A 17,870-nucleotide genomic window follows, 5' to 3' on the forward strand; every position below is an offset into this window, starting at 1 on the left:
ACCATACTCTGCTAATCACAAATGTGTGTTAATGTTTTCTTTACACCTGACTAAAATGTGCAATTAATTTCTCAGTCCCTGTTTTTCAGCCCTGTTTTCTTAACAGCAAATACTCCTGTCAGTGTCTGGTAACAACAATTCCTCTAAATTAAACAACACAATACGTCGTTAGTCCATACCCTCCAGACACACACTCAATAGTTTTCTGATCTGACGTAACTATTGAGAGAACAGTGCCTTCCAAAATCACTGCTGGAAAGATAAATCTGTTTTATGATCTGACAATGTTGTTGTTTAAGTTTGTTCTAACCAAAACATCCAGGTTAGGGTTAGAGAAATATGGTTTGGGTTCAAATGACTTCTTCTTTAAGGTCAGGGAATGATCGCAGCCATGGTTAAAAGAAAGCAACATTGACTTTTGGTAGGAAATGTACAGCAGTCTCCTATATAAATACTTTGTTAAGGTTAGGGAACTTTTGTCGTCATGGTTACAATAGCAATTTTATTGTTAAAGTTAGTGAACAATTGTGGTTAAAAGAGGTGGTTAAGTTAATAGGAAGCAGGAAATGAACAGCTGTTTGCTGTATTAAAGTCCAACTTTTTGTTGTGCCATCCATCCATAAACTCTGACATCCTCCCTCTGCGAACTTTGTGACTCCATAACAACGTTACACTACTTCCTGCTTTGCTCCTGACAGAAAACAGTCATAATTCCACTAGAGGGCTCTGTCACTTGAACGCAACCTCCTTTTATTTATGGGCATTTGCTGAAACAACTGATGCTCCTGTTTTTCTTAGGTCTTAGGAGAGTCTGAAAGATAAAGACCAATTTCTCTTCTGTTTTCCTTTGATCTCATTCTCTCCACATTCTTTAATGCAATTCTTTTTTTCCCTCATCCTGTCAACCTTCTCTGTTCCTTTTTTCCACTCAATATCTCATGTTTCCCCTCTTCATTCATAATCTCAATGTTTTCATCTTAACCTTTTTTTTGTCCTTTCCTGTTGCATTCTCTTTAAGCCATGGTCTTATTTTTGCTCCTTACATCATCTGTGTCCCTGCTCTTTTCTTTACCTTGTCGATTCCTAGCTTATTTTTATCTAGTTATCCTTTTAAGTTTGCCTTTCCAATTGCTATCTATCTTTCTTTGCCCAACACCCCCCACCCCAAATTGTCTGCCTTCCCCTGTTTTATCTAAATCCACCACCCCTGACACACATCTTCTACATGTTTCCCCATCCAGGGTGGAGGCGGCAGGCTACCAGCGCATCCTGCAGGTTGACCTGGAGGTGAACGGGCTGATGGTGACTCTGGGAGGAAGGGAGGTGACGTGGCAGGTGGAGTATCCGCTCACACGCACCCTGACCAGTGAGGTGCAGACCCTCATCCGCCTGGCACCGCAGGACCTGGGTGGCATCGTGCCATTAGCCATGGTGAGGATGTGGGTGGTTGAGATGTGGAAGTTGGAAGCTTGTGTGCAGACATTTGTGTTTCTGTAAGTGTTGCAATGGCTCTTTGTGGTACTGAGGGAATGGCATTATGATCACTGAGAATACCTGATTCAGATTGACCGGAGGGTATGTGTTAGATGTCATTTGTTTCTCTGCACTTCACAATTCAGTTGCCTCAAACATCACATTTTTCTTCTGTGATGATGACACACCACTCAGTCAGAGCAGATAGTCAGTACGCTCAGAGTTAACATAAGTGGGACCCTGGCCAGACTCCGGTCCTGGGTCAGGTCTCGGTTACTAGAAACCAAATGGAACCATGAAAGCCTCTAACAAAAACCCAGCTAGCCACCATTATTTGGTGTTCTTCAGTCTTTTGGCTCCAATTTAGAACATTTCAAATGTAATTACTTTCACACACCCTTATTCAAAGAAGGGTGTGAAGGCAAAAAAACCAAGCAGGAAGTAGATAGCTGCAGCACATGTCTGGAAGAACATCACCAGGGAAGATGTCATGTGTCTCTTTTTTTTTTTTTTTTTTTCTTACCAAATATTAAAAACGAAGACTTTATTTAATCATAGGTTAACATATCAAATTACTGTCTGACCTAAAATTGGGGCCACAATCATATTTTGACAGAATGAGCTTAACAGTAAATAGAACTTAAAACACCCACATATTATCATATATTTCCGAGGATATTAGTTTTTGTTACTAAGCAACGGTTTCTTTTACTTGGACTGTAAGATCTGTAACATTTGTCTAAAGAGTAACATAGATAGTGAACAAACACAATGCTTCTATTTAAAGAACATTCTATTTGAAGAATATGAAAAGACAATTAACATACTGTATGTTTGATATTGGGCATGCAAGCTGGATAATCTACTCAGTGACTAAAAACGGATTTCATTTTGACTAAGAACCATCCTGTGATCTGCGCCGAGGGCTTCTTAGCTTCTGCATTATGCTTTATTTTTACATAACTGCAAGGCTCTTTGTGGATGGTCCGTCATTGTGAGCTTTTGACTTCTTCATGGTATGGTAACACACCTGCTATATAGCCGGGTCTTGCTTCTGGCTGTGACAAATACATTGGAGAATTAAGACTCTATTAATGGTGTTAGAAGAAAATATGATTTATTACTATTAATAATTACTACTATCCATTGGTCATTTTGAAAATTTCTTGCCCAAGTATTTTTAACACAAAGCTTGCACTTTTTAATTGTCAATAATCTGGTTAATGCAGCACTCTTCAGTTTGCTGACTGAGAAGTTAATTGAATTTGGATTTAGACAGTCCAAAAATGGATGATTTGGCAAGTAGCTTCGGATTGCTAATTGTGTCATGATAATGACTATGTAAACATGATAAATTGTTATATAATTGTTTTTTTCCAAGATGAAAGAAAAAGTGTTCAGTATGCTGCAAAGAGATAAGAATAGTTTTAATTTTCCTTGCTGATAATGGCCACGTAAAAATCAAATGCCTTCGAGGGCTTTAACTTTTATTATGGCAGTTTGGTGAGAGAGCTGTGACTCATTTATGGTTTCCGGCCAGTAGAGTAGCCTGGAGACATGACTTCATTTCTGAAATTTTAATATCTTTTTAAAATTAAACAGCTCTCTTTGTGAGTGTTGAAATGTCACTTTTATTTACTAAACAGACAAACTAAGTGTTGAGACAACAGATAGTGGACAACAGGTGCACGTGTAAAATCATGCAAAAGAATGTGTTGAATTACAAATGTAGCTTTTCAAAACATTGCATTTCTAATAAACTTCTATTTAATAAATAGAGAAAAGAGGCCAACATCAATAAAGTAGCATAAGACAAAATACTGCGCAGTAACAATACTGACAGTGAAAAATGGATGGATAAAACCATCTAGATTAAGTCTATAAAATGTCTTGCGGCCAGAAGATTGTCACACAAGTGAGAGAGCACAAGGATGCCAACACTTTGAAGCTACACATGGCGGCACATTTTCCCACTCCCTCTGTTGTGAACAGATTCTTCTTCTTCTTACTATTATAATAATAATATCTTTATTTATATAGCACTTAGCGATGAAGAATTTTTATTGTACACCAACTTTTTTTATTTTAGTTAATTTAATTATTTACAGTATGTACAAGGCTAAAGTACCTTAAAATAGTACATTGTGACAATTAAGCTAACACCTAGCAGCTGTTTGTACAAGCTTTTGGCAGCATTGTAATATAATTGCAATATATTAAAATATCCATCTGTCTGACGGACTGTAGCTAAGTACCAAAAGCAGAAGGTTGCTATGGTTGGAGATAAATAAATACATAGAATATAAAGTAAATAACTTCATATTCAAGTTTTCTGGTCTGTAGATGACATTTCATTGTAATGCATATCAACAGCAGTGAGGTGATTGAGTTTATAAATATGACATTATACTGTATGCCTCATCATATTGTCTTAGGTTTTAATGCAGAGAAAGTTAAAAGGAGCAGCTTTAAATTTACATAAACCAGAGAATCTGGTTTATCTGGAATAAAATTGTTTTATTCTATCAATTTTCTGCTTTGTTAAGTCCAGTAAGCCGCAGGCTTGTGTGGCTTCATGGCGGGATACTTGCTGCTGGCTTCTGTGTTGTAGCCGCTGGCGCTGAATAACTTGAGTCAGACAAGCCTTTGTGAAAGTCCTGAGAGGCAAGTGAAAAAAAAATTCTAGTGATCCATTTTCTAAGTCTGATCTAAATTGTTTTCTCTCCTGTGTTTATGATTTAAGAACAGGTTAATCTTTGCCAGGATAATCTTTCTCATTTCCTTTTTTTTTCATCTCTGAAACAGGTGGAAATAAAAGTTTTGTCGGGTGAAAAAAAAAAAGTTTTGTCAGGATCGTTTTTCTAAGTTCCTTTTTTTTCATTTGTGGCAGGTGAACTATATTATTATTATGATTATGATTACTATTATTATCATCATCGTTGTTGTTTTTATTTTTTATTTCTTTATTTATTTACTTTGCAAGGATCTTTTTTTTTTTAAGTGTTTGTTGTTGTAATACTCGTTCCAGCCACAAGAGGCTGAAGTGCACCACCACCCCATGTTCTAAATATGACTAAAAGCATGTTTTCGTCCAAGTGAGTTTTGATTTCTCCATGCACTCAAGGTGCATGTGTTGTGTGTTAGTAAGTTATGTAACATTACTGTCATGTCTTTCTTTTGGCTAGAAATGTATTTTAATTGGCACTAATCTAATCTGGATATCAATAGAATCAATCCATTTCAAATAACCAATCTGCCTCCTTGAAGAGATTGCATATTCTACTCAGGGTATCCTGATTCAGTCATCAGTCTGTTGTTGTAAAGTTGTAAAGGATATTAGCTAGTTAGTCCAGAAACAAGTAATGAAAGTAGTTTGCAACATTTTAGTTACTTTTAGTGGTTCAAAAACATCCACAAACACAATGTATTCATCATCTGCTAGCACTGATGAGCAAACGTTAATCTCTCATAGCAACCGATCACACTGGTACTATGAATTTGTTTACTGAAACTTTCATGTATTATGATACTAACTTGATATCTCTGTCAATCAACAGAAGGCCACACCCCCTCAGCATACTGAGAGTTGGCTGTGCTCAGAGAGGGTGCACTAAAACATTTATACCAAATTAAATGATACTGAAGCTAAAAAATGACACTCCTGACATTAACATTCCACAATAAACTTTTTTTTCTGACATCATTATACTAAGTCTTTAAGGACTCTACATTTGAATATTATTTACAGTTTAACAGTCTTTAAAGAAGCATATTTTCAGTGTTTGGTATGAAAGCATCCAATAGCATCTTTACTGGTAGCATATGACAACGTTATTCTGGGTGACTCAGTTGTTAAAAAGCGTAATTTACAAAACAATTGGCCTTCTGGCAAACAGTTGTGGCAAGCCTCTGGTGTTACAGCATGCAAACTAGTTTTGTAGCAAAGTTCTGGCAGCATTCTGGAAAACAGTTGTAGTGATATTTGATTAAAAAAAAAAAAAGTATGGTACCTGTGGTTTCTATTGTTTGCTGCCAGTTTGGAACAAAGTTCTGTTTGTGGCAATTTGTTTTTACATTTCTCTGGCAACATTCAGGTTAACAGAAACATAAAATGCTTAATATTACAAGCACTTGCACTTCAACATCTAAAGTTTAGATTTTAAACATATATAATTGTGTATAGTCTAATAAAAAAAACAGACAAAATATGTATTATTATACATGTTTATTAATTGAACATACACGAGATTTTCAGTGTATCATTCAGCAAAATTTTATAATATTTAAATTCAGCAACATTCATTTTTAATAAAACAAAATGTGATATACAATTCATCAAAAAAAGGTAAGAAACAAAACATTTAAGGGAAGTGGGAACACTGCAACATGCAAATTGATGATGATATGTGCTGCAAATGAAAAAAATTTTCAAACAGCAGTTTTCTAGTGATAAATATCCTCATATGACAGATTATTTGACCATGAGAATTAGGTTGAGCAACAGACATTTAAGATAAAAATGAACTCTTGTACACTGAAAACATCCCTGTGTTAAGTCATGGGGTGTTAGGATTATGAAGCACCAACCACCTACAGTGTTTTCAAAATCACAGCCACTCTTGCTTAGGGTGAAGTGAAAAGGCCTGAAAGATGAATCAAGTAATGGACAATGGTTTTTGCTAAAATAATTGGTAAAGTGGTATTACAAAGCATACTTGCTTGATATATTACTTGCCATGGGTGCCATCCATTCTGGAGCAGTAAATAGATAATGTATTTGGGATATCTGAATCTTCTCCAAAATCAACTTTGAGGATGCATGGTGACCACAGACCTTGTGGCAGAAACAACTGGGTTATGCGTGCATAAAAGCCGAACTGAGTGGAAACATTTTTTCTAGCAAAGAAATGTCATAGTAACAAAATTTACTTAGATACTGATGATAGGGGTCTTTTAAGTATTTGGCTTACTGCCTGGCTGGCATTACCAATATGGAACCGACTTGTCATTAAACAGACTTCGGTTTAATTATGTAATATCTTGTCTACAAGAGATTGCATACAGTGAAATTAATCAGGCTTTGTAAATGTCTGTTTATGTCCTCCAAAAATATAGGTACAAACCTGACAAAATACTTAAAAGCTGTAAACTTTTCATGTCCTCACCTGATCAGGTTCAGGTACTTGGCCAACAATGGAACTTTCAGGTGTGCTTGGACCATTGAGATGTGCACATTGTATTTTTCCTATTTTTCCTTTTATGAAGAGAAAGAATGATTCATTTGAATGAAATGACTCTACACCAATCAGCAATAACCTTATATCGTATGTCATGGCAAACAAAGGGAAGGGTCTAAAAGTAAAAAGACAAAAGGGAAGGGGAAAATCCACTACTGAAAGTGAAATGTATAATTATAATGTATTGAGAGAGTGAGCTGAAATTGAGTCTTTTTAATGCACTGCACGTTGTACGATCATTACTGTGTTTTGCATAAAAGTATTCATGAGGTAAGATTAACAACACATTCTTATTTTCTCTCTGAACACTTTCATCTGCCAACAAAATCAAATTAAGCTCACTGCTCCAATATGCTTGGATAGCTTGGGTTATACTTTATAACACCTTACCTACGCACAGCTGATCAGTTTTGAATTTCTCCCCAACGGTGTGTAGATGTCATTCTGTGAAACAAGACAGTATCATTCAGCGTCATAGTTGCTGTTCAAGTTTATTTAAGTATTTTATTAATTGAATAAATAAACAAAGCTTATTAACCTTACATAGCCTCCTCCTTCACCGATATGGCATGAAGGAGGAGGCTATGTAAGGTTAAGGATGAAGGAAGATGGACCCAGAAGTCGAATGCTGGACTTCCCTCTGGAATATTAAACAAACGAAAATGAGCTGACTGGCCTCAAGGGTGAATTAGATTGATCTAAGTCACTGGTTATCTAGGACCCCCTAGGGGTCCTAGAGGGGGTCCCCATAAAAATGAGGGGTAGTTTAATTTTACTAATATTCTATTCACTAGAAGTTAGCACAATGTATAACAATGACTATTCTGATCAGAGGTTTCACTCTCTCCATTATCTCCCTACCTACAGTATAGACAGTTATGGAATTTTCTACTAAATTATATCTAACAACTATCTCCAGATGTCCCACTCATAAGGGGTTTTTTTTTAATCCTTATTGGTAAAACATCCCACTTATAAGGGGTGAAATGTCCTCGTCATCACAACTAACTTTACAGTAAGCTAACAATAACTATGCAGTCGACTTAACCTAGGTTGTAGCTGTTGGTAAGCCATTATGATTGCTTTTAGTCCTATTTAGAACATGAGGTAGTGGTGCACTTCAGCCTCTTGTGACCAAAATGAGTATTATAACAACAAACACTTCGTGCCAAAATTCCAAAACTTTGTTTTTTCACCTTTTTTCACAGGTGAAAAAATGTGACTTAGACAGATTATTCTGGCATAACCTTTTTTTTAAACTGTTCTTAAGTCATAAACACAGGAGGGAAAACAATTTTGATCAGACTTAGAAAATGGATCACCAGAATTTTCCTTTCAGGGCTTCTGTAGACCCTCATGTGGCTGCTGTGGAGAAAGTTCGGTACATCTGCTCTGAGCAGAATACACGGAGGTAGAGAGCTTCACTGCAGCAGCTGCAGTGAAGAGCGCTGAGAGGGAAGAGAGGGGGAGCCAAGCAGTTGCTGCTGCACCCACAGCAGCGCTGAAGAGAAGAGATTCAGAACAAAGGCCAGCTGGCCTTTTATTGACCTGGTGACATCATAGGTCACACTGACCAATGGTGATTGGAGGAGGGCGTCCATGGGCAGAGCTCAGGTGGAGGTGAACCTGAGGAATTCTGGGTAGTTAAGTTCATTCATGGGCGGAGGCCCTACAGCTTGTAGGTAGACACCAGTCAATCATTGCTGGCACTCAGCAGCGTTTCTCTGTTTATAGAATGCCAGACACTCTGTTCAATAACACTCTCATCTCTCTCTGATGGCTTCTGGCCTACACTCCTACACTTCAACAGAGAAGCGCACACTGATACAGTAGCTGCCTGCCAAACATGAAATATAGGACTCAGGCTTACTTGATTTGACAGCTGCTGTAATCTGTCCTACTGGATAAGTGACTGCAAGTGTGGCAGATATGTTAATGCACCAATGGAGAAAGAGAGAGGCTGAAAATATCTTAGGAAGTCCAGTAAAAAGAGATGAAAAGAGATGGGAAAAAAGGTGAGTGAGGTTTGGACAGTTTTGTGTTTGGAGTAGTTCAGACTCCTTGTGCCTGCCATCACTGCATAAAAGCAAGAAAGATAAACACTCGATATACATCCTGCAGCAACAGATGAAGCCCATCATTTCAGAACAGATACTTTCCCAGTACAATAACACTAGCAATTTGTACTGTAGACCAATCTATGACTTTCAATATTGTGTCTTTTGTAGCTGGACTGGATATTTCAAAATACTAGTTCAGTACTGAATACACTGCATAAAACATTTATCTTTACAAGTAATTTAACATTCGGTTTAAACTCGAATTTATTCTTCAAATGAGAGAAGAATTCTGGCATTTGGATGAGATAATTGCACGACTTCTCAATGCAATTCCCCTTGTATTAGGAATATTAAATGAATCATTATCTTCAAACAAGACAGAATAGATAAAGGGAGACTGCTGTGCTAATATCAGAAAATGACCTCATACAGGAAAATTCTTAAAAACAAGTTGATTTGTACTGAAAACAGGCTGATTTTTCTATGTATTTAAGAAGAGTATAATTTGAGGATTCAATAACAGATTATAAAAATCGTTCAGACAAAGAGTTTTGTTACAGTAGTGTATCTTTTAGAGATTCTGTTAACCCCAGTGATTCTCTGGTTCAGTTATAACATTCTCTTTTTGAAATAGTTTGAATTAATAGATTTAATAGCCCCAAAACACTCAAATGATCAAATGTGCAAACTGAAGAAGAGAAGCTAAGAGAAAGTTGTTTACTGTACGAGAAGGCTTGTACATTATGGTGAAATCATGAACTCACTGAACTCAAGTCATCAATTTGTCACAAAGACAAATTCCTGTGTATTGTTTGCCTGATAAAATATTGTTTTTTCATTGTGAGGGAGAAGCAAAGAGAATAAACTGTTAGTGCAATAAGAATTTGTGAACTCAAATGTTTTTATGATTTTAATGTGGAATTATTAATTATTATTGTGCATGACTCAAATATGAAATTATTGGTCCAGCGACATAACTAATATGAGAGTCTAGAATTATCAATCAATCAATCAATTTTTATTTATATAGCGCCAAATCACAACAAAACTAATCTCAGGGCACTTTTCACATAGAGCAGGTCTAGACCGTACTCTTTAATTTAAAGAGACCCAACAATTCCCCCATGAGCAAACACTTGGCGACAGCGGTAAGGAAAAACTCCCCTTTAACGGGTAGAAACCTCAAGCAGAACCCGGCTCTTGGTTGGCGTCCATCTGCCTTGACCATTATGATGATGATGATGATTACTATTAGGTCATGATAACAGCTGGAGGACACATCATACAAATAAGTCTTATGCTGCCACAACTCAACAAGATTCTCCCAAACATTTTGTTTTGCTTATTTTACCTGTGTCATTGGACTTAGCACCAGTGTTGCATTGATCAATGTGTCATTTCATGTGCATTCCTACTGGTTGGTTAGTAGATGTACGTCATAGCAGCAGTCACATTGTGAGATGGTTATCCTAAATTTCTGACACTGTCAGAATTTTGTGGTTGCAAGACTGTGACAACGGCCATCTTTGAACCTCTCTCACAGTGCGACGTAGGACCACCGTTTTGTAGCCACAGCCAAAGATATCGCCACGTTTCTTTCACGTTGGTCACATCTCGTCTGGGACAGCCCGAAATCTCACAGTGTATACTCGGCTTTAGGGGCTCCATAGAAGTCTGGAGCTTGAAAATGATGAATAAGTAGGCTGTTCCAGATTTGGATAGTTCTCACTGGAGGAGAGCTCCTGGTTTAGGCTCCCCTAGTTTTGATTCTTAACTCATGACTCACGTTTTCCAACTCTCACTAGCATGTTCAACTACCTTTGTTTTTCAACTCCCATCTTCAGATTAGCATTTTCCCAACTCTCATCATCTGACCCCCATTATTTCAGCTAGCCTTTTCTGACTAGCATGTCCACAAATCTCATTGTTTCCACTCGCCTTTTCAGACTGCTATTTTCAGTCCTGCTTTCAGACAATGTGTTGTTGATCAGCATTCCTGGTGAGTTGAAGAAAGGGCTGGTCTTTTCGGTTGAGGGTTTGTACTGTCTGCATTCGAAACATGAGGGGACTTTCCCCTACAATGGCATCAAGAAGGTAGATGGGAAGAGAGATGGTGAAAGCGTTCATTAACAAGCTTGAAAGATGGCACATGCAGAGAACATGCCAATTGAGAGTGCACTACTTTTACAGCATCCTCCCATGAATTTTTTGATCTCTCTCTTGCTGCGCTGTGCCTTTCTGTTTCCTCATTAGAAGAGACAGCCAATGTTGCCCCCATAGCTCTTTACAGTACATTCCAAATGCTATCATTAGCATTTTATTCATAGCCTCTGAAACTCACTCCATTTTAAACTCAATAACATTAGCTTTGTGCTCACAGTCCCATAACATTATAATCAGAGCCATTAGCAGGGAGCCCAACATTAGCTTTTTTTTTTTTTTAAGTCACGGGTGAGTGTCTTTGTCTAGAATAATTAGAGTTTGGCCAAATGCTGCTTTCTCCATATTGACTCCATACCAGCGTTTGACAGATAGTGATAGACTGAGGCGACAAAGACAACAGAATTAATAAGAAATTGTGTCCTCTGCGGGCAAGAGAGACAGATAAGTCCAAAAGAAAGCGCATATCTGTAATTTACACACATTACTATCGCAGCATCAGGACCGGCCAGCGGTATTCTTGCAGGCTGCCATCAGTCACACTGTCTCGCTGTCAGGAACTGTATTTGGAAATGCCCTGGCAGAGCGCTAATAGGCTGTGCAGCGAGGCTATCCGCTGGCATGCTAAGTGTCCTCAAGGCAGCATTAGCCATCTGCATACAGCCATAATGCCCCTTACAGCTTAATTAAGTCCTCTTGTGTATATACAGGCCTCTAATTTACCACTCTATCTTTCGCCTGTGCATTTTGACAACATTAATTCTCCCTTTCGCTCTCACCCCTGGTGGATTCAGCTTCATGCACCAAGCTTGTTTCTCATCCCTGGTCTTGATCATCTTCTACTGCAAAGTCTGAGAGGGAGAGACGGACAGACAGACAGAGATCAAAACAAGGAAACTTTGCTCAAATCAACAGAATTTTTGGGATCAAGCTCTAGAAAGTTGTGTTTTTATTTTTTCATCTGTCTCTCACAGTCATGAATTTCTGCTTTAGAGCCCAGAGTTTTGAGGCTGATACTTCAATGTTGGTTTAACTTAGAACACCTCAAAAACTAAAAAAGATCCCTAGAAATGTGATGGTTAAACTAGTTTGGGTTTTTAGAGTTTTTTCACTGAAAAGAGCTGCATGCTGCAGCTGAAAACTGCAGCGAGAGTGAAAGAAAACAGTAAAGTTGTGGGCTGTAAAACCAAAACAATGAGCTGAAAGAAACTATAAAGCTCTGTAAAGCTGAGGGGGAGCTGCAGAGTCTGATGCTGACTCTCCAAGTTTATCACTACAAGTGACTCCTTTCAAATTACACATCATCAATCCTTTGATCCACTGTTATCAGAAAAATATTGATTATAGCTGCTGTAATGGTTGTCAGAAGCCAAAAAATCTCTGCTGGTCTTCCTGATTTGCAGGGGAGAAATAAGAATATTTATAGCTATATTATCTCACAGAAAGCTTGTGATGAACCATGATGTAAGGAATGTTTAATCTAAAAGAGAAACATGTGTAGATCATAAAGCAAGGAACATGTCAGCATGTAACTCCAGATCATCTGCACATTCAGAGAAAAGCATATTTTCTACCACAGTCCGATGGATCAGTGGGGATCTAACCTGCATACATTAGAAAGGAGAAGCTTGCCTCTGAGCAGTAACAATAACCCTCATTTGCTCCACTGCAGTGGCTATGTGACCAGAGTCATGGCATCTTCTAAGTGTGAATGTTTGTAACTGAGCACGAGGCAGTGTTGCAGAGAGCGAGCAACACTCCCTGGATGAATAACACACATACTGCATCCTCTGTACTTTAGACACACACATACACACACACAACCTTTATTATTTCACCAGTCCCACCCAACCTCTCTCTCAAGGCCCAGGATGCCGCTTCCATGTACGTCAGTCAGGCTTTAATTTGAAGCTAAGCCTGTCCATTCTGTAATTTGTTATTGGGTGTTTGTTTATTTTTCGCTGGCTTGCCTTCCCTTACCCTTTCCCCCCACTCTGTCAGTCTGGCTTGATTCTTTTATTTGGACAACTAGGGCTGGGGTCCAGCACAGTGGAGCTCTCTGGCTTATTCTAATCAAACAGCCTCCAGAAACAGGAGAGGGGTTCTCAGAATATGGACAGGCTTTATCAGGGACAGTCGATTTACCACTGCTGACCACTGCATTTCCTCCACTAATGTTAAAGAGTGAGAAAGTATGAGGAGAGGAAAACAACTGCGGCTTAATATTTAATCTCACTAAAAGTATCCAGAGCTCACAGTACACAATAACAAAATCCAACAGATTGTCAGGCCAACAGGTTATGTAATAAATCAATATCTAATTAATGAGGAGAGTATAAATCAGTGTAGGTCCTGATTTAATAATCAATAGTGGTAATTCTTACTCCTGGTCATGGCAGAATGCCCCCAAACTGCCCCCAATTCTTTATTGGCTAATACAGCAATTGTAGCTGCTTTGCCAACTGTGCTAAATCAGTGGAAGACACGGGAGTTGACTATTCAGTTTATTTCATTCTTACAAAAACTTTTGATGCAACTAGCATGTACTTTTTTTAATATACAGTGGACATGCGAAAGAGACTCCTAGTAAATCATTCTGTAAACAAGGTATTGTATTTTAGTCATCTTTGCTCACCTCCCTAAATAAAAACCTGGTAATTAAAAAAAAGTTTCAACAGCTATGTCAGAAATGACTGACATCTCCATCACTTGTCACAAAAAGCAATTTTCCATCTTTTTTCCCGTTTTATCACATCCCTCGTCATTTCAGTTATCAGCACCTTGCTCTGGCTTATATATTTCTCCCTGACTTCAACATCGCAGGCAGAATAACTTCTGTGCCTTTTTCCCAAGCCATAACCATAAAAAGATTACATTCTATGAACACCTCTCTCCCCTGCTGTTGTATCACTATTTCTGAAAAAAAGTAAAAAATAAATAAATAAAATAAAATAAAACCTTTGCAGGTGTTCATTCCCTCTGCCCTTGCTTTAATTTATCTCCTGCTAGGCTGTGAGATGTTCGGATGTTTGTGAGTGGCAGCGGGGGGACTGTATAGGTGCTGGAGGGAATAGACTTTTTATTGATAACTGATATGAACTGATTAGCTGAGAGTGCTGCGGTGGCAATATAAATCCTACTCACAAGTGCTGTAGGCCAACACAGTACAAGACCTGTGAGCTTACTGTCAGTCTCAGCCGGTTAGTAAATAGTTGAGCGGTGGTTCTCTGTGGGTCAGAAGCATCTGTTCAGTAAATGAATATTAAATTGCAGTTTTAAGCAGAGTTCTGTGCCCAGATCTAAGCTACACATATCTCAGATGTCTCCTTCCCCTCCTCCTCTTTTCTCTTTGAATAAAAATTTGGGCCCCTATTTGAATCACCTAGCAGCAAGCACAAGGTGGTCTTGAATGCACTGACTGTGTGTGTGTGTGTGTGTGTGTGGTGTGCCAATTGCAGTGCAGCATGACAACATTAGCTCAACAAATGGAAAGACACTTCTCCATGAAATCGTATTGTTGTCTGGAATGTGTAGAGTGTCTCCTCCGTGTGAGCACACAGTACCACAAATTAGCAGCCAAGAGGCAGATTGCATGCTTTTTTTAACAGTTAATTAAAGTACAAAGATGATAGAAATAAATAATTAAAAATGTTGGCTTCTTGGCTGGAGCCACGAGGCAGAATACAGGAGAAGAGAATATATTCAAGCATTCAAGGAATCTCTTGTGATTGTTCCATATAATGTTGTATGGATATTCACAAAAAGTGCAATTATTTCATGTGGGAAGAGGAATGTCAAAAAATCATGACAAAGAGACATGTCGTTTGACCATCCACTTTTCAGGCATAAAAAACACTTGGTTAAGTTTAGGGAAAGATGATGGTTTGGGTTAAAATGATCATGTGGTGTGGGTTAAAGTTACTACTTCCTTAAAGTTAGGTGACCTTCATCATCATGGCTACAATAATAACCACAGCGTTGAGCTTAGGGGACAATTGTACTTACGTTTTTTAAGAGTCTCCCGACTCGTGGTTGGAAACAGGAAAACAAGCAGCGGTCTCCTGTTACAAATTCCACTGTTGGGTTAATGCAGTCATGCACCCCGCCTCCTTCAGATGAGGAAATGTCATCATACATATACATCATCTAAACTGCACCACTGCTTCAGGTCATAATTGCTACGCCTGCTAGATGGCATCTGTCACTCAAACGTAACTATAGGTCATTTTTGGGTGACTGACATTATGACCTATAGTGACATTTTTCTTGGGAGGACAGTCTCATGTGGGCACTGAATCTGTAGCAATCTTAAACTGTATTGTGAGCTTCCCACACACATGTGCTTGTAATCTACTTGCATTCAAGACCAGTGCACAAAGATACTTAAAAGCATTCAAAAAAAGTTGATATTGCCTGATGAGTCATCTTTTATCATTTCCTGCATTTGTTTGTTGTTTTAAAATGGATGAATCAGCTATCAAATAGTGGATTTTTAATGGTATGTGTAGCGACCCCATGAAAGTTTGTTTTCAGGATCAAAATGCCCTAATGCAAACTGGGAGACAAATCCCAAAGTGCTTTCAAACATCCTCCGGATTCTCAGGAATCACCATAGTCTCAGGAATATTTTGATCGGAGTTGTGTACCTTTAATTCCCCAACAACACATTCTGTCCTTGAGCTTGCAGACGTGCACAGTAACTATTCTCTAAGCAGTGCTACTGTAGGTTGTCTGCTACCTTACACATCATTCATCCACAACCATATCAGCCCCCACACACTCCACTCTTGTGCCCCAGCTGCACAGAAGCGTAATGGCCTTTTATCGATTCTTCCTTCTCTTGGCGTCTTTCTTTTCTTTTCTTGCTCTGCTCTCTGCACTGCAATGAGAGGTTGTTAAGATAAGCTGCTGCGTGAGGAGGGAGCCATGCCTCTTGTTTTTTCTTTTTTTTTTTTTTTTTGAGCTGGGCAGCAGGGGTGTGTTTGTGCTTGTGTGTGTATCAAATTTAACATGTGCCCGTGTATACATATGTGTGGGTTGGTGTTTATGTAGCATATTTGTGTGTTTAGGCTAATAAAGCCATTTGGTGACATGAGTGTTTATCTGCTGTTGTGTACAACGAGGCTCCATGAATAAGACATGCAGTCCAGCCTTTTATAACCCTAGGAGGGTATTAGGCAGCCAGGCAATGCCCAGTAAGAAGTAGGCGGATTTCATGGAAAAAAAGATGCTTCCTTTTGTGCCTTATGCGTCACTCCAGCTGTCTCACTATATTTCACTTAATTTCAGTCAAGAGATTATGTGATTGTGCAATTATGTATATTATTATACGGGCTCACTCAAAATTCTGTTCTTTATGATGCAACCCCCCCCTCCATAATACATGTTGTTGGAGCTCATTAAGAGCTCTCTAGTGTTGTTCCAGTGTTAATGGATCACCAAGTGAAGACAGACACTTCCCATCACACGTAGATACAGAGAACACACACAGCGCACTTTTTATATTTGGCACCAGAGACTGTACATTCTGTCTTTATTATATAATTATGAACAAGTGTGTTCATTGTTCACTGAGGAACAAGGATGAGCGTTAATGTGAAGGTCTCAGATGGTGAGTGTTTTGGGCTTTATGGCAGACGTGTCTTTTTAATCTAGTTTGTGAGAAATGTGTTGTCTCTCACTTAAATTCAGGTTGAGAGAGGAAGGGATGGTGCATTTGCCTTCATTTTTCTAAACTTCTAACATACATATTAACTCCATACACCCACAAGCTTGTATGACATCATTATAAAACCTGACATACATTAGAAGCCTAATACATGTGTACCAGCTAAACTGCTTTTTGCATCATCTAAACCCATTTTGCATCAACTAGAGAATAAAATTAAATAGCTGACTTTTGCTAGAGCACCACCTGCCTCTTCCTAACTTTCAGCGACAGATTTTGATTTCCTTGTGGCAGCCCAAACAAATTAACACACACTGTGAGAAAGATCTGGGATAAACTGTGACAGTCATTTCAAATATGTGAAATATGCAAGAAAAGCTTGGGATCTACTGCACACATTTACCAATAAAAAAAGAAGTTCAAGGTGAAATATTTCCCTGGAAGCCTTAGTGAAAAGCAACGTTTGGATGGCACTGTTTATTTTGGAAAGATCCTGAATATATGCCTCAATTAAAGCCATGATGGAGAGGTAATAGCGTCACTGTCAGGACACAGCTTTCAGGCTTCTCTCAGAGATTTTGCTTTGAGTAAGAAAGGGGTCCTGTTTCTGTCACGTTCATGGCCGTGCCTCCAGTTTATCCCTTGTGTTCCTGGTGTTTCCCTTTCCTGTATGTCGCTTCTGCTCCCCTGTCTGGTGTGTGTGCGTGTGTGTGTGTGTGTCCGATGTAGGCATGGGTGTGGGCACTCCTCTCACTCTTCTGGCTCCCTGATTACTGTCCAGCCTATACACCTGCTCCAATCTGCACACCTGCAATCCTTTCAACTCATCCACTCAGCAGTATATCAGCCCCAGTTCTTCACACACTCATTGCCAGATCATTGTTTCAGCTATTGTGGTGGATCACATCCCACTTCACTTTGAATTGTGCATTCAAAGCTTAGTCTCTTGTGTTGTTTTGTTCGCTGAACTAACCTTGTCTCCCTGTACCACAGGGTCACTGCATGCCTGCCTGTTTTTCTGCTCACCTCTCCGCCTGCTGACCAGTCATAGGGTCGACCCATCTACTAGCTTTCAGACTAGCTTCATCCAGCCACACTTTCATCCCTGCTCCGCCCTGCTTTGCCAACCACCGGCTTCCCTCTGACCCCCTGCCTTCACCTGCTTACATCCTCACCTCTATTCACCTTCACTCCCTGAGAGCCCAGTCAATAAAACTTTTCTTATTCATTCCAACTCTGAGTCTGTTTCCTGCGTTTGGGTTCCTTCCTGTT

At 38.9% G+C, this 17,870-nt stretch overlaps 1 protein-coding gene across 3 annotated transcripts in view; it reads left to right on the forward strand.

The window, feature by feature from the left end:
• LOC121885534 (transmembrane protein 132C-like) overlaps positions 1-17,870 on the forward strand; it is a 177,871-nt gene that overhangs the window by 135,859 nt on the left and 24,142 nt on the right. For all 3 annotated transcript variants that reach the window (XM_042395079.1, XM_042395077.1, XM_042395078.1), the window contains exon 5: positions 1,242-1,431. In XM_042395079.1, coding sequence (XP_042251013.1) covers positions 1,242-1,431 — 190 coding nt within the window. The remainder of the gene's footprint in view (positions 1-1,241; positions 1,432-17,870) is intronic.

The sequence above is a fragment of the Thunnus maccoyii genome, chromosome 19, assembly GCF_910596095.1.
Source record: "Thunnus maccoyii chromosome 19, fThuMac1.1, whole genome shotgun sequence".
In the NCBI taxonomy this organism is placed as follows: Eukaryota; Metazoa; Chordata; class Actinopteri; order Scombriformes; family Scombridae; genus Thunnus; species Thunnus maccoyii.